Source organism: Leptonychotes weddellii, chromosome 5 (assembly GCF_054177405.1).
Source record: "Leptonychotes weddellii isolate Sample4059 chromosome 5, ASM5417740v2, whole genome shotgun sequence".
NCBI classification, from domain to species: Eukaryota; Metazoa; Chordata; class Mammalia; order Carnivora; family Phocidae; genus Leptonychotes; species Leptonychotes weddellii.
The window spans coordinates 32,829,129-32,852,838 of record NC_138373.1 but is presented as its reverse complement, the minus strand read 5'-3'; the positions used below and the strand labels follow the sequence as shown (position 1 = coordinate 32,852,838).

General features: G+C 46.9%; 1 protein-coding gene across 2 annotated transcripts in view; it reads right to left on the bottom strand.

Moving 5' to 3' along the window:
• The window catches only part of ADCY9 (adenylate cyclase 9), a 119,202-nt gene that overhangs the window by 10,144 nt on the left and 85,348 nt on the right, over positions 1–23,710 (bottom strand). For both annotated transcript variants that reach the window (XM_081820186.1, XM_081820185.1), the window contains exons 4-9: positions 13,594–13,698; positions 12,431–12,648; positions 8,467–8,569; positions 7,336–7,544; positions 3,347–3,506; positions 2,251–2,399 (exon numbers count right to left, since the gene is read on the bottom strand). In XM_081820186.1, coding sequence (XP_081676312.1) covers positions 2,251–2,399; positions 3,347–3,506; positions 7,336–7,544; positions 8,467–8,569; positions 12,431–12,648; positions 13,594–13,698 — 944 coding nt within the window. The remainder of the gene's footprint in view (positions 1–2,250; positions 2,400–3,346; positions 3,507–7,335; positions 7,545–8,466; positions 8,570–12,430; positions 12,649–13,593; positions 13,699–23,710) is intronic.

Genomic DNA, 23,710 nt, shown 5'->3' with positions numbered 1-23,710 from the left:
CTTACAAAGCTTCTGCAAGCAGCTCCCCATGGGCAGCAGAGGCCAGGGGATGGCTTAGAGTGGCTTTTACCATCACAGGAGGTGTTAGATGACTTCACGGGGAAGGAAAGAAAGCAAGAGCTACAGCACAGACACGTTCTGAGGCCGTATGTCATCTTCTCTCCCTGCCTAGGCACGACTATGACACTGTCCCTCTTCACGTGTGCACAGCCCTTTTTATGTCTGTGTCCCCCTGCGAGGCTGGCGTGGTTCTCAGAAATCCCCTCCCCTACACAGGGGGCCTGTCTGTATTTGTGTTCACCACTCCCCATGCTTCCTACCCTGTGAGGCTCAGTGGTGATGGCCGGGTGGATGCGCTCAAAGGATTCTGCAAGTAGGGAGAAGTACTAGGTGAAGGGGAGATTCAGCTGCAGCCCAAGATCTGCTCTTTGAATTCTGGACAAAGGTGATGGAGTTGGTCCCTCATCACTCTGGTCCCTCCAGATTCAAGTGGAAAAGCCCCACACCAGTGAATGAATGATAATGCGAGTGGCTGGGGGGGTATTTATCATGGTTCTTTTAAAAGGTTAAAAGGCAGACTAATGAATCTCATGCTCTTGGGAAAGAGCTTCATAATGACCCTAATTCCAGATGGCCATACCTTCAAAAAGGGAAATGTACGCTTTTTTCTGCTTAAAGTAATTTAACTATTCATTAAAGTTTCCTTTCAAATGCTGAAAGACAGTTCTGCTTAAAATTCCCTTTTGATCTTAATTTGCAGAATACTTGAGTGCCTTTCATGTCGTCATATTTTATAAAATCTAACTGAGGAGAAGGATGCTTACTTTGTCCATTACCGACCACTGCTTTGGTAATACCCAAAGATACACCACGGTGGTTTCATATTTGATATTGCAACAAATTGGATCATCTTCTACTTCTGAACTTATTAAAGCAATGGTTCTCAGCAACAGTAATGCCATTCCTAGGGGGCATTTTGGAAGTGCTGGGGCTCCTTCTGGTTATTTGAGGAGCCAGGAATGTTAGATGTCCTGCAAGGCACAATGAAGGAATGCTCTGTGTAACTCTGAAATATCTTGCTAGCCTAGACCCACAGTAATTATAAAAAAGCAGTTTTTTAATATACGTTAATAGTAAAATGTTTTTATAAGCAGTTACCAAAAAAGTCCAGTATTTAGGAAAAGTTTGTTACAGAAACAGAAGCTTAATGGTTTTAAGACATTATCCTAAACTTTCTGAACCACTCACTGTGAGCATTACGCTCTCTTATATATCACTGTATTTCCAACTACATATTTAGTTGAAAAAGGCTGATTGCTGCAAAACCAATTGCAAATGTGCAACAATCAATTTGAGACCTGTTTTTAACAGACTAAGAATCAAACATTATTCAATTAGTAGGGTACGTGAAAGACAGGGATCTTACTGGATTTCATGAATATAGGATGTTTTATATATAGCACATATCATTGCCATCCTATATATTTTCATCTTTTGTAGCACGACGGTAAGAACCGCTCCTGTCCCCCCGGGTCTTTCCCACAGATCCTTTCTTTTCCCATGCCATCCTATCTATTCCTTGGCATCTACCAGTGATAGGGTTTTGAAGGCCATTTGAATACCACAGACTAAAAGTGTTCTTCATTATGTGGAAGGACTTCAAGATAAAAGATATATTTCCAGTGACTGGTCATCATTCCGTTTCACGTCATGACACACATGTCACAACAGTGAGTCAGTATTTATAAATAAGGCCCAGGCCATTTGCAAGAGCACCTTACCTCTTCACTTTCTTTCCTTCAGCAACCTGCAAACTGGGTATATTACCCTTACTCAAATGAGGTTAGAACCAACTTCCTCTTTGCTTTCTTGTGTCTCCCTATACCTCTACTCCTTCACTTTCTTGATCATCTTGTATGAAACGGCTTCTGGTCCTACTTCTCCATCATAAGTAAGTTCAAGCACGTGTCTACCGCTCTACGTCTTCCAGGCAGGGATCACTCGAGGATGTCTATATGCAAATACAGATTATGTCATGAAGAATTATTTTCTTTTTCTTTCTTTTGCATATTAGTGTTTGGACATTTCATTAGGATGTTGACATTGTGTATGTTGGAAGCTACGTCATGTTTTGACAGTATCTGGTAGAGCAGAGGGAGAGGGCATAAGCATGGATGGGAGAGAAGCGAGGTCAGGAAAGGTGTCCCAGCCGGCGAGGGCACCAGACGCAGAGCACAGTGGTGGACCTACCTGTCAGGGCACAGGGAGACATAGAGCAGCAACAGGGGCCCAGCCCCAGCGATGGTGGCTAAGGAGGACCTCATCCAGGAGCTGAGCTGGCAGAAGTTACAGTAGTGCACGACAGTGATCAGGACGGCTGAGCCCATGAACACGGTGAACTGCAACGAGGGGCCAGCACAATTAGTGACCCATCCCGCCCTCGCTGTGTGGGCCCCTTGCCTCACTTCCAGCTGAGCATGCTGACATCAAAGGATTCACTCACTTATCTTTCTTTTGATATAAAAATAACACAAATATCGCAAAGTATCTGGCAGTTTCAGGGACAGATCATAAATCGTTGGATTAATCACCCCAAGCTTTAGGCTGTAAGCTTGCACTGGCACTAAAACTCTCCTCCAGATGTGTGGAAACTGCACACATCATTCTGGAGGAAAGGGAAGGTAGGCCACCCGTCTCAACACCGCCACCATGTAGGTGGTTACCTCTACAAAGCCTTCCTTCAGGCATGCTGCTACATGCCAACGGAAATGTAATTTGGTGTTAAAGTATCAAATGCAGTCAGCCCGCCTGGCAGCTCATGTTACACTTTCACCAAAAATAGAACTTTCCACAAGGGCATTAATTCAGTCTTCATGGGGTTTAACTTGGAAGCTTCTTCCCTGATCGACAGCAGCCAGCCCAGAGGCCAGTCACCTAACTGTGCCAGTTCAACAGGTGAGCACCATATCTTATCTGGAAACGCAGGACAGATGCTGCTTTGTAAAATGCATAGGAAAATAATGGATTTGGAGCTCGGTGAGCAGCAGGTGAGGTTGGAGAGGTCACGTGTGAGCTGGGCAGGGCAGCATCATACCCACCTCTCCCTGGCCATGGCCAGTGACAGGCTCGAGCATCTAGATAGGCTGCGTGCTGCCCTCCCTGCCTGTTCCTCTGTCCCAGGCAAGTCTTTTAAGAAGACAAGCTGAAGGTGGTGACAAAGACTTTGTACCTCTTCAGAGGCCTATATTTAAATTGCTGTCCCAAGTCATCAGGCTTACTAAAACAAACAAAAAAGATAAGGGAGTCCCCAAGAGTCCAGAAACAAAGTCACTGGGCCTTTACTTACGTGTATGTTTGTCTCAAATTCAGAGGTGATGTGTGAATAGACTGCAAGAGCAGGGAGTGACACCAGGATGGCCCCAATGAAATGGCGCGGGAGCCAGCCGGCTATCCACTCCAGCAGGCGCTTCGTACAAGCCATCACGTCCTCCAGGAAAAACACCATCCTGGGATGAGGAGGGGAGAAAGGAGAAATGGTGTGTCTGTGGGCGGGTCAGCCTGCTGGGGAAGATGAAGACGGGAGACCCACTGACTCTCACCTATGCGGCTGCCATGCACATGGGGGCAGGCGGAGCCCCCGCCCCCCTCACTTGCAGTTGGCAGCAAGTAAATTGGACTTGCTCAGCTCAGTATACCTTATTTTAAGGTTATCTGTTGCATACTGATAACACGTGCTTGTACAAAGCCAACCAAGTATGAGCTTCTGCAGATCTCAAAGTAGATGTAAGAATGGGGCACACAAATGTTAACAGGCCCCCTCAGAGGTCACCACTTGCTGTCACAGGCTGCTAGGGCACTTTGGAGGTGTCTGGGAATTTGGCAGGGCCCAAATTCTCACTGAGGGATGTGGCTGGCATCTGGTGGGCAGGAGCCAGGGATGGGGGGCGCACTGAGACACACAGTGTGGCTCTGCCCTGCATCCCACACGACTGCCACATGCCCCCTCAGACACCCAGAGAGAGAGCCCTGCTGACAATGACCTCAGCCCAGAGCCTCATTGTGTCTCTGTGCTGCTAACACATGCTGATCTTCCAGGAATGAACCACTGTGCGAAGTACCCTTTGCTTTGGGGCCCCAGCAAGGCTCACTCAGCATTTCAGAAATCATGTCACAGGCGGCAACCCAGTGTTTGTGCCACCCAAGCCCGCACGCTGCTAGTAGTCTGCATTTGGAGCCGTCACATTTGTGTGATCGTGCGCATGAGGACACAGCTGAGGACTCTGTTATGACTTCTCAGGTGGTGGTGTCCTGGCAAGAACGAGGTGAAGCACTACATATTTTCTTTTAAATGGCTCCCTTGCTCTTTCTTTCATATTTGAGTGACAGCATTTCATCGACTCCTTCTGAAACTGTGTGTATAAGTAGGCTGTGTTTCAGGTAAGTGATGTGGACATCACAAAATAATTTTCATCAAGAAGGGGGAGCAAGTGCGTGGGGCTGAGAACCGCTGTTCAGAAGGAAAAACAGTCTGGCTAAGTGAGGGTCCCTGGGGCCAGCAGGGGCCAGCACCCTCATGCCAGCAGCAGGAGATGGAAGAAGGGGCACTGGGATTCAGCTTGGCAGGGAGACCCACGCACACAGACCCTCTCTGAAGCCAGGCTGCCAGGGAGGGGAGAAGGGACAGGCACGCTCTCCTCACCTCTGGAAGTGCCAGGAAACCCCACTGAGCTTTAACAGCACAAGATCCCCTCAAGGGTCTTTGCCACACACCCAGATGCCTGCACCTTCTGTCCTGGACACCCACCATGCAGCAACCACTGGCTACAAACACATTTTCTCCATGAGAAAACCGTGAATCTCGACTATTTTCCACATGGAGCCAGGCCCTGTCTGACCCTTTTAGGGCCTGGATGGTTCTGGCCTCCTGACACTTGACGGATAATGGAGTCCTGGGAATATTTCCAAGAATAACCACAAATATGCTCAAAGGCAGAATACATAAGCCCCATGAGAAGACAGAGGAAGCCAAGTTTCAACGGGGAGAAGGCAGGACTGGGAGGCCCCCACGAAGGTCCCCAGGACAGCAGAGCTCTGAGGATGAGACCCACCGTTCTCATGCCTGCCTGGGTTCAGCACAAAATGAGGGGAGTGAAGGAATGGGCTGCAAGTCAAGATGCATGAAGGCCTCTGGAGGAGGTGCCAGGCCTGGGGCTGTACCCCAGAGCAGCCGCAGAACCAGCCTCCCTGGGGCTCCCACATACTCTGAAGCACAGATTCCCGTAGACCTGGGATCTATGCCCTCTGTGTGGTGAGAGGGAACTCCATCCCATTCCCAGCCTTGCCTCCCAGGCTTTGATGATTTGGGTAAAGTGAACTTTTAAAGTCACACCAGTGGTCATTCAGGAGCAGTGGCCACCTCATTTGGAAGGCGCTGGCCAAGCATGTGGGTGTGACAGGCCCAGCACATACCTGGGTGCAGCCAGCCTGGCATCTCTGTGGCCTACAGCCCTCTGCAGTCTCCACACCAGGGACAGCCCAGCTTCTGTAGAAGTGGGTCCAAAGGAACAGGAAACAATGGTGTAAAGGGCTTTTGAAAAAGGAATGGAGACAATGCTAGCCTCTAAGAGAGCTGGAGCCTTATCCAGCTGGAGGCCCTGTGTCAGACAGAAACCTGGACCCAGGGCAGGGAGCGTGGGTGTGAGGGGACTCACTGCACATGGGTGCCAGGTTTTCTTTGCAATGTTCTAAAATTATATGGTGATGTTTGCACAATTCTGTAGGTTTACTAGGAATCGCTGAATTGTACGCTTACATGAGTATTCATATATATGAATTATATCACAATAAAGCTGTTTTTAAAGAGGAAAAGACAAACTAGGGGCCCGAGGATACCTTGGTTTGGATTCCCCAGAAGCAGAGCTGATTTGAGAGTGGGTCCCAGGCAGCTCAGCAAGGGGTGCAAAGCCAAGACTCGAGGGGCAGGCCCATAGGGAGGGCTGTGTTACAAGGAGTCCCTTGCTATGCACCACGCAGCTCAATCCTGGTGGGGAATTTGGGTAGACAGTGAGGATGCACCCTGCAGTTATCTCAACCTGGAGGAGGCACAGGGGTAAAGTTTGAAACCCCTAGCAGCCAGAAAAGACCCTCTGCCAAGAGCCACAGGGGTAGAGGCAGGGATGGGGGGATGAGGAAAGGGGGAGTATTGGGGGGGAGGGCAATGCAGCCCATATACTTCAAAGTGGGGTGGTGGGGGGACTAGCGTTCAGAAGCCACAGGGCAGACCCGGGGCTATTGTTTCCTGTCCTGGGGTGTTGGGGAAGGGGGGCAGAAACTCAATGTCAGGGCCCTTCTTCCCGTTTCTGTTTCACCTCCAGCTTCTGGAGGCAATCACTAGCAAGACTCCTGTTGAGAAGGACAGGGCTGGACGGAGGAGGTGGGCACGGTGTCCAGGAGGCAGATGGGGGGATGTGCATGTGAATGGAGTACCCTATGCATTCACACTTTATCGGAAGTACTCAGAGCGGCTGTGAGTTTCCCCAGGTGATGGTCTGAACCCTGACATCAGGCTGAGCGGATCTTGAGGGCCTATCTTCCCTCAGGGGTCCCTGCTGCCTATTCAGACCTTCCGTCCATTTCTAAATGGGTTGCTTGTCTTTTCATTACTGAGCTTACATTCTAGGTATCAGACCTCACCACAGATGCAGTCTGCATAGACTCTCCTGTCCTGCAGGCTCCCTCTCACTCTGGCATGAGAAGGGATGGGTGCTCTTCAGAACAGAGAGGTTTTACATTTTGATGAGGTCCAACTTATCTCTTCTTTCTCTGGCTGCTCATGCTTTTCATGTCATATCTAAGAAACCACTGCCTGACCCAAGCTCGTGGAAACAGATACCCACAATCCTTCTAAGGGTTTCGAGTCTCACTCACACATCTACAAGAGGCACCTGCTGACCCGCAGGCGGCCACCCATTGTGTGCTCCTGTATGCTTCTGTTCTGTTTCTCTTCCCTTTCTCATTCCCTCTCTCCCCACTTGTTCTTTTTAAGTCTCGGAGTGGGGAGCTGGCAGCTGAGGGGCTGCAGAGGACACTGACCCTCTGGTAAAGAAGGTGCCCACCTGTGCCGAGGGCTGGGGTCTGTGAGGGAGGATGCTGAGCAGCAGAGCTGGCGGAGGGAAGGAAAGAGGACCAGTCACCTGAAATGAGCTTGCAGAGGCCTCTGGTGTCAGGAGGCGGGCCAGCGGAGCTGCGGGCCGACTGTGCAGCCATTAACTGGTGAGCCAGCAGAGGGAGCTAAAGGCTAAAAGCTGGAGCAGAGTTGGGCAGGTGGGCCTTTACCTGATGGAGACCACGAGGGACAGCACCTCCAGCAGCAGGGCGGCGCCGAAGACTGCCAGGGCGGCAGGAGGGGGAGGCGTGGTGGCAGCCCCGTACTTCAGGAAGCAGGTGATGGAGAGAATCAGAAACACTGTTGTTGACAGAAACACATCCAGGAGGGAGCTGAAGGTGGCACTAGCAAAAGTCTTCACAGGAGAATTCTTTATAACCTGTTTGGGGTAGGAGGGGAGGTGGGAGGCATGAGTGGAAACAGATGGCCATGGAGTAGGATTTCCATGGAAAACACAGCCAACATTTGTTGAGCACTTGCCCACCCTGGATCAAGTGGTAAGTGCTTCAGGTGGGCCATCTCTCCCATCCCATTTAACAGTGAGGAAACTAAGGCACAGAGCAGTTAGGAAACTTGCACAAGGTCACACAGCAAGCTATTACAAACCAGTGAGTTCTCACAAACACATTACATACTGAGCCTGAAATCTGGGTTATGGGCTCTGCATCTGTAAAGGCCGTTGCATAAAAGCCATTTTGTGAAGCTTCCACTGAATGGCTGGGTCCCAGGTTCAGGCTGTGTGACAGCTGGCTTCATGACAGAAGTATCAGGCAGGGATTGAAGCAACAGCAGATGAAAGCATGGGCGGGTCAACAGATAGTAAGAGATGCTCATGCCTTCACTCAAGAGCATGCTCTGGGCCTGGCTCTGTGCGGGGTGCTGGGGGCAGACATGAAACATCGCCCTCTGGGAGCTCACAGCCTAACGGGGGGGACGGACAGGATCCGAAATGTCAGGGTGGTGTGGTAAACGTAACAAAGAGCCATGCACATAATGTTAGGGAGTCACCGGGAAGGAGGGAGAAAATGAGGACAAGGCCAGCACGGAGCAAAGGAGCCTGGAAATGACATGCCAGTGACACTAGACAAAGGAGCACAGAAAGATTGGGGGTCTTCTCCCCATGTGGATAAATTCACATGCAGATGCAGTTTGGGGCTTACAGATTGTCAGGAATCAGTACTAGCCTTCATTTTCCTATCACTCAAGGGGGGAAAGAAAAAGCTGCCAAAGCACAAAGCTGGTAGTGAACTATCCGGTGCAAACAACAAATTTCTTCAGTAGAAGTAGAAGGGGAAACACACCTCTTCTTGATAGCTGGTCCTGTAGGATCGCTCTAGCTCCTGATCCAGGAAGTTCAAGCTGAACTGATTGATAGGTGGCTTGAAAAAATAATCTTTCATCAGGCTAGGAGAAATGAAACATGCAGTTGATCAACACGGCACAGAGGCATTGCACTTACTCTATCGGCAGACTGATATCTATCTGTCTATCTATCTATATCGGCAGCTACCCAAACACCATTCCCAAAGCGTGTCACAAAAACCATGTCCAAGAGTCACTACGTGACAGATAATGCTTGACCCCTCCTTTAGAACATACGTCTGGAAAGTGCTTTGTGTTTTCAAAATACATGTTATGCTTCCACTAAACCATGACCATCTGCCATCATTATAGCACACGTCATGAGCACCCTGCTTCTGGAAACATCCTCCAGTGTCCGGGGAAGAAGGCAGCTCTGCCATGCTAGGAAACCACCACTTCTGGAGGACCAGACATGCCTGTACCGAGAGGACTTAGGCTGATTCCAAGGCTTCTGATGAAAACCTAACTCAGAGCTGGCTGTCCTGTCCTGTCGTTCAGAGCACTAACAGCAATTACCGCCGTCAGAGCTGACAGGTTGTTATCACAAAACTGTTTAGAGTTAGCATAATTGGAGTGCTATTGTCACATATGCAGACTGTGTGTGAAACCTGAAAAATAACACTCAACGATTTTAATAGCAGAGACATGAAAACTGCTTTCTGTGACTCTCATTCTTTTATAGTTGCTAGCAAATAGTAATATCCTTTGTATACTGCAGGAAATTTAAAAGAGTGTTAACATGATTTCAGAAGGCAAATACAGCCATGGAGTGTAGTCTCTCTCCCTCACACGGTAACGTCCGTAATTACATCAGACCCTGACATACAGGGTCTCTGCAGCCCAGTGGACTCTCTCTCTGTGACAAGTGTGCCATACCTCACTATGCTCTCAGATTCGGAAGAGAGAAAACTCCAACCCCGGATGCAGACCCCCATCTTCCCCTCCACCCAGCAAGTGTGGACAGAGGGAAAACCGGCACAGCAGCCGTACGGAGGATGTACAGTGGCCACATGTAGCTAGATGCTGTGCTGCTCCTCTGAAATTAGTATTAGCAAGTTCCTTTTCTGGGAACAGAGATTAGCTCCTTTTGGGCCAATCCGCTCTCAGATAACGACAATAAACTCTGGACAAGATATAAAAATGACTCCTGGAAGGTAGTGGAGACTGACCAAAGCACGCGGGAAATGGAGGAGAGTCACACCTGGAAGAATGGAATAGCACCAGCTTAATTTCCCATACTTTACTGTTTTTCTTTTTTGCCTGAAGACAGCCATTCATCAGCACCATGTGTGGGACAGCTAAAACTCAGATGGAAAAGCCACAATCTTGCTGGCTTGGAAATTCAGAAAATAATGTTTGGGGTGCCCACAGTTGGAAAATGAGGTTGAAAATAGCAGAGAAAGGAAAAAAAAAAAAAACCAGAGAAGGGGCATCCCCAAATTCATCATATGAGCTCTGCTCAGATCTCTGGCTGACCTTTAAAATCTGCATGTGCACAGGAGACTTGAAGCAGCCTAATTAAGGCTTAAAAAAGAGCAGCAGCCACCTACCCCAGGGGAGACAAAGTTTGCTGTCTGAGTTTAGGTAAGTTAACTGCATGCTAAAACAAAGAAACAAAGAAACAAAATACTGACACTCTTCAGAGCAATATAACAGAATCCAGTTTCTAAGCACAACACAATCCAAATTTACACAACATACAAAGGAACAGGAAAATATGATTCAACTCAACAGAAGAGCAATCAATGGAGACCAATCTGAGATTACCAAGAGGGTGGTATTAGAGGTCAAGGTCACAATGTATGCAGATGTAACACATGTGAAAACTATAGCATAAGGGGTGGGAAGAGAGTAATGGATCTACACAGCTACAAGATGTCTACATTTCAAGTGAAATAATACAGGTTCGCTTGGCCAGCTCAGTCAGAAGAGCATGTGAATCTTGACCTAGGGGTCATGAGTTCGGGCCCCACGTTGGGTGTAGAGATTACTTACATAAATAAATAAGTAAACTTTAAAAAAAAAATAAAGTGAAATGATACAATGTTAACCATAAGAAGACTATAAAAAAAATTCAAGGATGCCTATCTGTAAGTCCTGGATCAAGCACCAATAAATAAATAAATAAATAGATAGATAAAATAATAATAATAATGCAAAGAGGTATGGCTAAAATGCCAGTAAATATATTAAAACGGAATTAAATGTCAGAAACTTTTAGAATGATTAAAAAAGCAAGACTCATAAGAGACACACTTCAAATATAAAGATACAGGTTGAAATTTTTTTTTAATGGAAATTGATAAGAATGCTAGAGTTACTATATTAGTATCAGATAAAGTGGCTTTTATGACAGAGTATTACCAGGAATAAAGAGGGACACTTCAAAATGACAAAAGGACCAATTCACCAGGAATTTATAACACTCATAAATGTGTATGTACCTAAAAAAAAAAGAGCATGAAAATACTTGAAACAAAAACCATCAGGACTAAAAAGAGACGCAGACAAACCCACAATTACAATGAAAGATTTTTAAATCCCTCTCTTAACACTGATAGAGCAATAGACAAAAAGTAAAGAGACAGATGATCTAATACTCCCAACCACCTGGACCTAATTGTGTTTATGGATCGCAACATCCTACAAATGTAGAATATTCTTTCCAAGTGCATGTGGTATGTTCATGAAAACAGACACATGTGAGACCATAAAACAAGTATCAATAAATGTAAAAGGACTGAAATCATTTAGAATATGTCTTTGGCTACATGACATTAAGTCAGACATTAACAACAAACATTTCTAAATACCATTCTTCACTAAAAGGAGCCAAGGCTCTTTGGACAAATGGCTGATGCCTTACTAGGGTTAGGAAGGATATAAGACGAGCCTGGAATATCCTGTTGTGCTAGAACAGGGTGCCAGAAACTATGAAAAACAATTGATGGAGGGGCTCCTGGGTGGCTCAGTCAGTTAAGCGTCCTACTCTTGGTTTTGGCTCATGTTGTGATCTCACATGGTCGTGAGATCGAGCCCCGCGTCGGGCTCCCTGCCCAGCAGGGAGTCTGCTTGAGATTCTCTCTCCCCCTCGGCCCCTCCCCTGCCCTCTTTCTCTAAAATAAATAAATTAAATTTTTAAAAAATGATGGAGCCATGTCAATGTGCTCCAACTGCCAATGTGCAGTTGGTGCTCAAGTAGGAGAACTGACATTCTGAACCATCATAGTAAAGGCTGTTTTAAGCAAGAACCACGATGGAGAGGAAATCTAGGGAAGTTTGCTGAGGAATGGAATACATGCATGATCTTAAAAGTACTGCTTACTAGTCACAAGGAGAAAATAACCACAGATTGGAGAGGTCAACAACACTTGCCTGGTTGCTCAAAATTACTATCACTGACGGAAGACAAATGGGCACAATGTGCCTCTGGATGGGATACCTGATGCCATTTCTGTGGCCAAAATTTCAAGCCAAACTGGAATATGAACTGTAGATTAGATCAAATATGCATCCATGTTAGATTTCCTGAATTTGGTAACCATGATTATGTAAAAGAACATCTTTGTAATTTAGGAAATAAAGTGTTTAGGGGCAAAGAGCATGATATATCCAACTTACTATTAAGTGGTCCAGAAAAAAAAAAAAACCACACATAAATTTCATAAAGAAAGAGAGAGAATAAAACAAAATAGTAAAATGTTAAAAGTTGGTAAATCAAGCAAAAGGTAAAATGAGAGTTCTTTGTATTATTCATGCAACTTTTCTGTAAGTTTCAAATTACTTCAAAATAAAGTAAAATACTGACAATGGAGGGCAAAAACATGGGATAGGGTGACTCAGAAAAAGGGAGAGACTCCTACCTGCAAATCTTTACTTTCATTGGGAATGGTTGACTCTTACCTGTCTTCTTTGATAACATCAACAAAATGGGCATCTGTTTTCTCCCGGATGTTCTTGAATCTCAGCGGAAGGAGAGCTGACTGGTCCAAGCTCACTCCTGCCCACCTTCCCTTTTCCTGTAAGATCTCACACAGGGAGGTCTGACTGTTGGTGAGCTTCTCCTCTTGGGGAGGGCTCAGAAGTCCATTCTGAGTTTTGGAATTCGGTGCTCCAGGAGCCTGCCTCAAGACAAGGGTAGTGGGGGGCAGACACAGAGGCTGCAGGGCGAGCATGCAACAGTGCTATTCCAGCCCGACCTCAGCCATGATGGGGCCCCACTGCACGCTTGACCAGCACCTTCACATCTCTGTTCTAACCTGACGCTCAACCTCTCCACCCATTTGCTTCTCCCTATCCCCCTATTTCGTCAGATTGCACCTCCAGGGGCTGAGGCAGCCTGGAAGGTGACATCGTGGGAAGAGCCAGTAAGGAGGTAGAGAGAAGGTCACGGAAGATTGAGGCTCTTGGAGCTTGCTAACCACAGAATCAGCATTGCAGAGGGCCATGGGGGAAGGTTTGGGGGGCGAGGGCGATGGATGTGGTACGAGGATCCATCCAGGGGAAGGTGGCAGGCGACACAAGGATGGAGGATAACAGACATAGGCCTCCCTGGAGACTCAGCCTTTATAAGCATTCTTGGAAGGGCTCTCAGATTTGGTCTTTGTTCTGCTTTCCACTGCAGCCCTGGCTCTGTCTCCAGGTGAGACTTCTCTGGCAGTCCTTGCTGCTGACCCCAACCCCAAGCCTCTCTTTACAATGCAACTTTGCTCCGGCAGAACCCCCCTTCTCTCTGCACATCCACACTGTACCGCGTGTTCCAGCCCCAGAGATCTCCCCTAGCTACTGCAGTCCACGTGGCTTTAAGCTCTTACTGCCCATGAAGGGAGTCCCATCCAGCTGGGCATGTGATTATTCTATTTCACAAGGGTTAGACCTGACTCTCCATCCTGATCTTCACTGGTCTATTACTGATCTATTCAAAACCCTCAGGATGAGAAGGTGTGGCATGGTGTCACTTAAGGGGAGCTATTCTTGGAACTGAGAAGCTGACAAGACAGGAATGTCACCTCAGGTGGAGGTACCAGGGGAGGAACCGACAGGAACAACAGCCAAGAGCTTGTTACCTTAGTGCTGTTTTTATGTTCCTCTTGACAGCCATTTTGGACCGCTCCTCCTCCTACACCAGCTTCCGATTTGGGGGCCAACATGATGCCGCATGAAGGACAGTTCTAGAAGAAAAACATACACCATAGGAACACACCCAGAAAGCACGGCCACAACCCGTAATTCAAGTCTATCATTGCAACTGGCTGTCACGCTGAATGGTGGAAACCAACTGGAAGGGCTCCTGAGCCCCTTGAACAGGAGTCAAAAACAAACTGGTGAAGTGAAAACGGAAACATGTCCACACGAAGACCAGCACATGGATACTCAGAGCAGCACTGTCCGTAACAGCGAGAAAGTAGAAACAACTCGAATGTCCATCAATGGATGAATGGATCAACTAAATGTGGTCTGTCTGCAGAATGGAATATGATTCAGCCGTCAAAAGGAACGAAACACTGACACCTGCTCCAACATGGATGAACCCTGAAAACATTGTCAGGTGACAGAAGCCAGACACAAAGGACCACATGTTATATGACTCCAACTGTAGAAAATGTCCAGAAAAGGCAAACTCATAGAGATGGTAAGGTGATTACTGGGTGCCAGGGTTGAGGGGACGAAGGAATGGGGAGGGATCTAATGGGTGTCTGGAGGGGTGATGAAAATGTTCCAAAACTGACTGTGGTGATGGATGCACAATCTTGCAAATATACTAAAAACCACCAAAATGTATACTTTAAAAGGGTAAATTTTATGGTAACATGAATTGTATCTCAATAAAGCTGTTATTAAGCCAACCAACCATCCACTAGGCTACATGAGGTTCTCGAGCTCTGTGTGATGGTGAGCTGTTCGGGTAAAATAGGCTGGAAAGTCAAAGGGACATGCTTACAGACCTAGGAGTTCTCAGAAGCCTGAGCAATTAGCTGACCTGGAAAAGAGAAGTCAAGGCTTAATGCCATCAGGTAGAGCAGAAAGGGCCAGGCTTTGCTTCTCACAACCAGGGTGTGGAGATGCCCTGTTCAAATTACTCACCTCCGTCCTTTCACCTATAAAACGAGAGTGGTGCCACAGCTCTTGCAGATGTGTGGTAAGAGCTAAGTGAAGACATGTGTAGACAGTCTAGCCTTGCTCCTGGCACTCAGTGCATCCTTAATCAATTCACTCTATCAATGGGATCCAGTAAACTGGCAGCCACCACCAAGACAGCAACTAAGAGCTTCCAATGGAGAAGACGAATGGCAGCAGGACAGATTTAGAGGGATTCTGACAATTTCTAGCATAATTAGCACTGTTACACACTGGAACACATTATAGGAGGCTAGGCACTATTTTAGAAATTTAATATAAGTATCACTTAGTACCCACGGGCAAGGATATGAGCTATATTACATCCTAAGTTAGATTTCAGGCCTCTGCTGTATTAAATAAAAGAAAGATTCTAAAGAGTTGTGTCATCTGAGAATCTAATGCAACGCGCAAATTTAAACATTCATATTCATTCGAAAAATGAAAATACACACGCCAAAGCGGCAGGCCAAATCATTAACTAACATACCTGAGTGAACAGCAATACCAAGGTAAAACATGCCTATAGCTCTTTAAACACTGACATCATTGACAGGGGCAGAATGTTCTAATTGCCAGTAATATAACATATAAATTTATTTTAATGCACCTTGGTAATGACTGAGTTAAACGTCAAAACATGTTGCTAATGGGGCCACTGATCTTCTCAAAAGAAAAAACAAAATCCAACACCCTCGCAGGGAGCGCCCTCAGAAGTCTTGCTGGGCTTGTCACTGGAGCGCGGTGACTTCACCCCTCTGCGGGGGGCGAGGGCTGCGAGAACGACTCTGGTGGCTGCGGTGGTGGCAGGTTGCTCCTCTAGGGCAACACTGGCCTCTGCAAGGGCCAGCTGGCAGCCCAGGGAGAGTGGTGGGCACGGGGACAGTCCGAGAGACTCTAACCTGAGTCATACCCTTAGGGTCTGGGGCTTTCCCCAGTCTCGGGCAGACAAGACAAAGTAGTAAGAGTTATTTCTCTGGCCACTTTTGACACCTGAAGACTAGAGAAATAGTGTGACAAGACTATTCTAATTAGTTCCCGGAAGCTACCCCTTACTGGTAGTGTAGCACAGGGATCAGAGGTGCTGGTTTCGAAATCAAACTGTCATGGACCAAATCTTGGTTCGAACCCTGACTAGGGTAGGGGGATCTCCAAGCCTCAGTTTCCCCTTTCCACAATAGGACTGTGTCTCCCATAAATGAGGTTGTGGAAGAGTGGGCAAGGACGAGGATGCTGCATCCTGGCCCAGTGGGAGGACTGTGGCTGACTGGGGATACCCGGCAGGGGGAAGGCTGCACGAGCAGATGCACACATGCATTCACCACCCTGGGCTCTGCCTGAGGTGCTAGTGGGTTCTCAACACATGCTGGTCCTTAACAGTGAAACTTCTGGTTATGAAGACCACGCAGCTGTAATATGATGTCCTTATCACAGACAGGACAGCCATCCTTGGTATCTCTCGGTCTCAGTTTGTTCCTAAGCACTTTTCTCTCCTCAAGTACACATACAAGATGTTTTATGCACTTAGAGCCATAAATACGCAACAGAGACTAACAAACCTCCTGGACACCAGAGGGCACACACCGTCTACGAAGGATTCCCTGCACACGCACTTAAGGCACACAACTTCAGCACGGTGCCCTCTCTCCGGAGGTTGACTGTGAAGGCGCTGGGAAGCCCGTGGAGACTGGGAGTGTCCATGGGGACTGGGCTGATCTCCAGAAGCCTATGACTGTGGTCTTCACAACTGGGCAACCCAAGTCCACATCCCTTTGACACAGAGAGGCTATGCGGCCTGTACCTGCTGTGATAAAATGTTCTAATACAGAGGTAAGGTCTGGTAGACTGTCCACAAAAGAACCTCAGGGAGCAAAGGCACAGACATAATGTTCATAAATGGTCTCAGAGACTCTCCTCGGGGAGGTTCAGGTGCTTGTCAGAGTCTCATGGGAAGCAGTAGAGAGCAGGCACTGTGGCTGGGACCCCCCATGGCCTGAACAGTGCTCACTACTCCCTCTGCACCCCTACAGCAGCTTCATCCAGGGAGTGGGGACACCAGGGGCGGGGGGTGGGGGAGAACCAGCTGTGGATTCCAGGCCCGCCTGTAGCAAAGCAGCCCCAGGAACTTACAGCACATGGATCCAGAAGATCATTTCACCGTACTTTGAAAATGTGGCTTTTTTCCTTCTGTTTCTTCCTCATCTACTTTGCTTTTTGGGGGAAATTTCGTTGATTAAATCTTTAAAACAAATGAAACAAAAAATCCTAGAGAAGTCCATCTGCCCGATGAAGACATCCTCACATCTTGACATTCCTTTCCGACATGTGGCGAGCATCCCTTCTGCACCAGGAAGGTCCCACAGGCAACAGAGGGTGGGTCTGTTTCCCCTCTCCACTACCCACAAAAACTTTAACTATTTTCCAGCTTCATTTTAATCAGGGTTAAAACACCTCACAAACTGGTTTTTGCCAAGCACCCAGATACCTCTGGGAGATGTTTCCCTACCCATTAAACAACTGCCTCTCCTCCTGCTGAGAAACCCTCACTAGGAAGAGCACTTTGGACTTTAGGGAACTATCTGGGGTAGCTTACCATCTTGGGAGACATGCCCGATATGCCAGATAAAATCACTCTTACAACGATGGCAGCTGCTGTGATGGAGAATCACCTGTGTGCTGAGCACATCCTCATGTGTGCAGGGTCTGTGGTCTCATGCGCCTGGCCTCAGTTAATCCTTGTAACACACCACAAGGCCACTTGGAGGACACAAAAGTTCATCAGCAGCGGGAGTCAGCCTGCAGGTTCCTGGTCCCTGACCACTGTGCAGCTTCTCTCTGTTCTTTTCCTCACATAGGAAGGACCCAGGAATCATCCTGGCACTATGACCTCCTGGGCCTCGTTCCCCTCAAGTAGCCCAAGCAGTTATGACCACCTCCTGGTGCTTCTAAGTGGTACTACTGGCACACTGGCACCAAGGGAAGCTTTATTAAGACCAGCTAAGGTCCCCAAAACAGAGTACTCTACAGGTCAAGGCGTGTGCTGGCTATTGCCTGGGAAACCCGAAATCCTTGGAGAACACCCAAGAGCAATCTCTGCATTTTCCCAGATGATCTCTGCTCCTTCCCCAACGCAGACATAGGCTTTGGAGGGGAGATGGTAACTTTCTCTAACACACTTGAACACATTTGCATTTGTTTTTAATACATTTCAATACACACACCCTACATTCTGTTCAGAATATATGGCATAAAGCTATAAAATAGGTTTTTCTTCAAGGCTATTTCTCTTCACAAGATAAATCATTTCTAAGCCAACAGCTGTCCTTTTTCATAACTGTCAAGGAAGAAAGCAGGGAAACCTCTTTTCTGAGAAACGAAGAGGAAACATCAGAAAAGCGCTGGCTTTGCCTGTTTAGTCTGCTCAACGTGACTATTTGGTAAGCTGTCCTAGGACCAAGAGAAGCAACACTGGCTCCCAAGCTCAAAACTCAGGCTGAAAGGGGCAGGCAGAAATGTGCAACAGTAACAACAAACAGACCTACTGAGGCCCACCTGAGGTTCTCGGCTCTCTGCCTGCAGTCCTCATAAGCACCCATGAAGCAGACACTATGATTTGCTCCATTCCACACACAGGAAACTGAGGCAGAGAAGAGAAATGACTTGCCTGGAGTCTCACTGTCAGAGAGTGACAGAGGGGAGCTTAAGCCCACGCAGCTGCAGCCTGGACCCCATCTGTGCATGTGACATCTCCCAGGGAGCAGGAATGGGGGGGGCAGTGCGACATTGTTTAAGCTAGTGGGTTAGCATGAGCATCAACACTTCCAAGTAGATGATTTCTACAACCAAAATACTAGAGAAAAAGAGAAGCAGGAATTGTTACAGAAAAAGAAAGGCATCCCAGAAGCTTTAAGAATAGAAAGTGCACAGTCTGAGAATACGGGAGGCAAAAATAAATAAATAAAATAAAACAAAAAACCTGTAAAAATCAGACCCAAGATCTCGGAGTCACAGAGTGTGGAGTCATAAAACCCTGCTCAGACTCCCCAGCCCTTAGACAACCACCGAGTATAATAACTAAGGCTGATGAGGTGAGAAGATCATTCCTGTGCTGTGGGAATATTCCATCAGCAAGTCAAATAAGAAAATATTGGGTATTTTGGGAAACTTCATTTACATGTAATACTTCACTACCTGATGATACCAGTTAAATGATGCTGGACTTATCTTCTCATGTCAATTCATATGTAATATATAATAGAAATACAACCAATGTTATACACCTAACATTTATATTATATAGAATGATTAAAATAACATAGAGTAAAATAGTTAATACATATATATTAGACATTTAAACCGCGCAACAGCTTAGACTTATGGGGAGCGGTAAAGACAGTTCAGGGAGCTGCCACGTGTCCTTCTCCAGCGTTCCCGAACGTCAGTGGCTCACGGCAACCACGGCATGGCCATCGAGACTACAGTGTGAGCGCTGGCACAGTACTAACTACGCTCAGATTTCCCCGCTTTTCCCCGAACCGCCTTTTTCTGTACCAGGATCCCACGCTGCATTCAGCGTCTCCTTGTCTCCTCCAGCCTGTGGCAGGTCCTCGGTCTTTTCTCGTCTTCAATGACTTGTCACTGTTGCAGTGCCCTGGTCAGGCGTCAGGTGTTGTGTGATTTGGCAGAAGGACCCCACAGAGGTGACGTGCCCTGGTCAGCACATCACATGGCGGGGGCACATACACGACACTGCAAGTCTTATTAATTGTGATACCGGCCTTCATCGTTCAGTGAGGCAGGGCCTGCCAGGTTTTCCACTGTGGAGTTATTATTCTTCTCTTTGTCATCAGCAAATATCCGGGGGGCGGGGGGCAGTGCTTGGAGGCTGTGGAAATATCCTGTTTCTCCTTAAACTTCTACCCGTTAATTTTAGAATTCACTGAGGGACCCTGCCGGCAGCAAATACTACGGTGGTGTTCTAGTGTTGGTTCTCTCTCCCTCACTCCTTCTACCTCCATCAGCTGGAACTCTTCTGTAAGGTGTTGATTTCCATGGGACAGGCTTTCTCCTAGCTGAAGGAAACACACATGACTGGAAATATAGATAAAACCTGAACGTCTTTTTTTAAAAAAACTTACTTTATGTTCACCTTTCAGAGCGAGCAATTAGACTACTATTTATTTTATAACAGCTTTATCAAGATAGAATTCACATACCATGCAAATGACCCATCTAGAGAATATATAATTCTGTGGCTTTTAGTGTATTCACAGAATTGTGCAACCATCACCACTACCAATTCGACCACCATTTATAAGAAATACTTATTTAGTATCTAAACTATAGATAGACAGATATTTACTAACTTTTCCATTTCTGAAATGAACTAAAAGGCCCACTGCCTCCTCACACTGAGCCCACGGAGCCTCGTCATAATTATTTTACATACAAATAACAGGGAGATAAAAGAAGTGACCATTTATTTAGAGTCATTAAAAAAGTCATAGGGACTTCTACAGAAGGATGGTCCCTGGGGCTACTGACCTCAAAGGGAAAGTATTACCCTTTTGAAAACAGAACAGATCCTCCCTAAATTGCCCCCATGTGGGTGAATCTACATCATTCGCCTCATTACTAACTGTAAACATGTAGAATTGCCCTATGAGCGCACAGCCCCAGGGTTCTGAATAATAGATTAAGGTTAAATTCACAAAGACTAGCTGAGCAGGTGTCTTTCCAATGAGGCCCGTTAGAGATGAACTAAGATGCTTTCACCACTCACAAAGTTCACTGGTTGGGACTGATGTGATTAAAAAAAAAACCATCCACATGTTTGGTTTTCATTTCTTCGTTCTTCACGAAGATGCCTGACCAGCTATGTTCCTTGGCACAGGTAGTCTCAATCCATCCATCACCCACAGTGTTCATGGAGAAGGAGCAGCAGACATCCCCTGGAGAGCTGAGGTCACACTAAACAGGCCAAGGTGCTCATGCTCTGATGTCACATGTGTGACGTGGTTACATCCCCTACAGCAAAAACTGAAGAACCTCCCTCATATCAGAACAGAGAAGCCAAGACCTTCCTGAGAGAGTCAGTGACTCCTTGTGGGCAAATCAAAGCCTTACCTGTCTCCTCCTGCCCTTCTTCACTCCTACCACGGTCAGTGTCCATTTCTCCATGCGGAGTGAATACACACGTGTCCAGTGTTAACAGAGCTTCTACTCCAAACCTAATATTCATGGACATTACTTCAGCTGATCTTCACAGCAAACCTGGGAGATAGTCATTACCATCTCACTGTGGCCAAGAGAAACTAAATGACTTGCTCACAGTCCCAAGACCAAGGCTTTGAGAAGCCCTTTCCACAGTAGTACTCCTCTCCCCCCATTACGCTATCCAGGGTCTTCCTGATGAGAAACTCTCACTGCCAGTCACTCAAGAAGCCAAGGCTTGGGGTGGGAAGGGGTCCCTCTGACCTATGACCTCAGGGCCAAACCCTTTGACCTTTGACGTCACTACTAGGTCATCACAGTAGTCATACTACTTAATGAAATATTAGGTAAAAATCCTCCAGCTATGAACTGGGAGACAACTCACATGGGACATGTGCACAAGGAGTGGAAAACAAATGCTTCGTTGACGTTACCTGCTTCTATTCAGTTCTGCCTGGGCTTCTGAACTCGGTCCTTCTTGGCCTAGCTCTGCAGAGCTACAGTTCTCTGTGTATCATTCAAGAAAAAAACTTAAACCAAAAGAAAGTTATAGTTATCTACCCCATGCCAGGCTGTACACTTGGGAAAAACGTAAGTTATTTCACACATGGGTTCTACCCGCATTCAAAGAGCTCACAGGAAGCTGCGTAAGAAACAAGTAAAGGTGTACATTACAGCTGAATGGACCGAGGATGTGAAGATGGGGAGACAGCACTGTTAGCTGGAGGAGTCACTGGAAACTCCAATGACACTGAACAGGGCAAGGAAGAGCAGCTCAGAGGGATAGGGACAGTGAGGTGCACTGCAGGTGACAGGAGCGACAGGTCAAGGCACACATGCATTCACCTGAGGAATATTCACTCAACACCTTTCCCTAATTTCTTGGTTCCTGCATGAAACTCCTTCCACTAGACAATCATTCCCCCAAAAGGTGTGGCCTGAAGAAAGAAGTCTGTGGTCACAGAAGCCCAAGAATGCCGCTGCCACATCCCTCTCTGGAGGCCTAACGTGGACAGTAGCACGCTAAAGGCTCCGAGATGTCCTGGAGCACAGAGACCCTTTCTACAGGATGTAGCCCAGAACTGTGCAGGTGTCCTTGACCACAGAATGCTTTTTCCATACTTGCCACCTATTTTCAACCTGAGAAACTACTGCTCAGAGAATGTACATTCAAGGGAAACACTGCCTGACACAGGCCCCCTCCGTGAGCCAGGGCTCCCGCACTGGGCAAGGAGATGCGGGGTTGGTGACAGAAGTCCACACAGGAGCCACCTCTTGCTGGACGAGGGGGCAGCAGCCACAAAGGAAAGAAGCTCGTTCACAGGGAGAGTCAACAGACCCTGGCAAATGATTAGGAGGAACCACTCAGTGTTTCTAGCTAAACGGAAAAACTAACGGGTAGTACTAATGGGTAGTGCAGACATAAGGCAACAAACCAATGACACATGGGACAAGTGCACAGGATAAATCTACACCAAGAACCTATGAGCGAGCAGCCAGTATTTTTTCTGTTGTGTGAAAACTCTTACCCAAAAGAAAGACTTATACGTCAGATTAGAATGTATGTAATCCTTGAAGCGGACCTCAGTTTTCTTTCAGGCTTGACGATAGCTCCTAAAAACTCACTCAGTTACCCAGCGCATACTATTTGCAAGGCACTCACAGAGGCCTGCTCTTACCTGACCCCACGAACTAGAAGCAAAGGGGCCAGATTGCACATGATTTCCCCAGAGTGGCAAAGCCTGGAGACCACGCTGTCTACCTCTCTGTGCTCCTTCCACTCCAACCGCGGGGGCGGTCCTCATCTCAGATGTCCTCACATGAAAATATCCCAGAAATTATACTTCAAGATCCAGCTCGTCCTTCCTCCCTGGAAGGGACACAAAGATCTTTTCCCCCCACCAAAATTCTTTTTGGCAGACACAGTTAACTTAATAGATCACAAGATTTTCAGAAAACTTTCAATGACTATTTAAAAATTTATACATGACAACAGAATATGCTAAATAGTTTTTTATCTATCCAGATTTTTAAAATAAAGAAAAATACATTTATATCTTTAACTATAACTATATACATTTAACTAGAACAAGAAATGTTCTCTGGGATAAGAGAAAACCTTTTTAGATCAATTTAGCACCAAATCGCTGTCACTAAAATTGGAAGTTAGGTGCTATGGCTAGAAACACACATACACATAATCTAACATGGCAGGCAAACACAACACATCACTTATTTTTGGATTTGAGCTCTATTTCTCTACTTAAATACAGCTCAGTTTGAAGCCCGGAGGAAATAATTTCTCTCTAAATAATGAAGCTGTATTTGGAAGACCACGTTTTCAACTTCTCCTTCTACAATGGTTCCTGCCCACGCTCAGGGACAGCCCGTGAGCCCGAGAGCGGCGAACTCCTCTTCCTGACTGCTGCAAAACATCACCCCGAGCAGAGGCTGTCTTGAAAGTGCGCAGGCAGTAAGGAAATTTCAGAGACATTAGCAGTATGCTGAGGACATGGGAAAGGACCGCGTCTAGTACCCTACCTCATGGGTTCTCAACCAGAGGGGATTTTACCCTCCCTCAACCCTCAGGGGTCACTGGGCAGTGTCTGGAGGCATTCTCCATCACCACAATGGGAAGAGTGGGTGCTCCTGGCATCTGGTGGGTGGGAGCCAGGAATGCTGCTCAATATCCCACAGTGCACAGGCCAGCCCCCACCACAAACAGTTACCTGGCCCAAAACATTCCTAGTGCTGACAGTTGAAAAACCCTGCACTAACGTAACAAAGCATATGATAAAAATGATACACAAGTGCTATTAATAAACCTGAGCATGAGAATTACACAAAGTAACT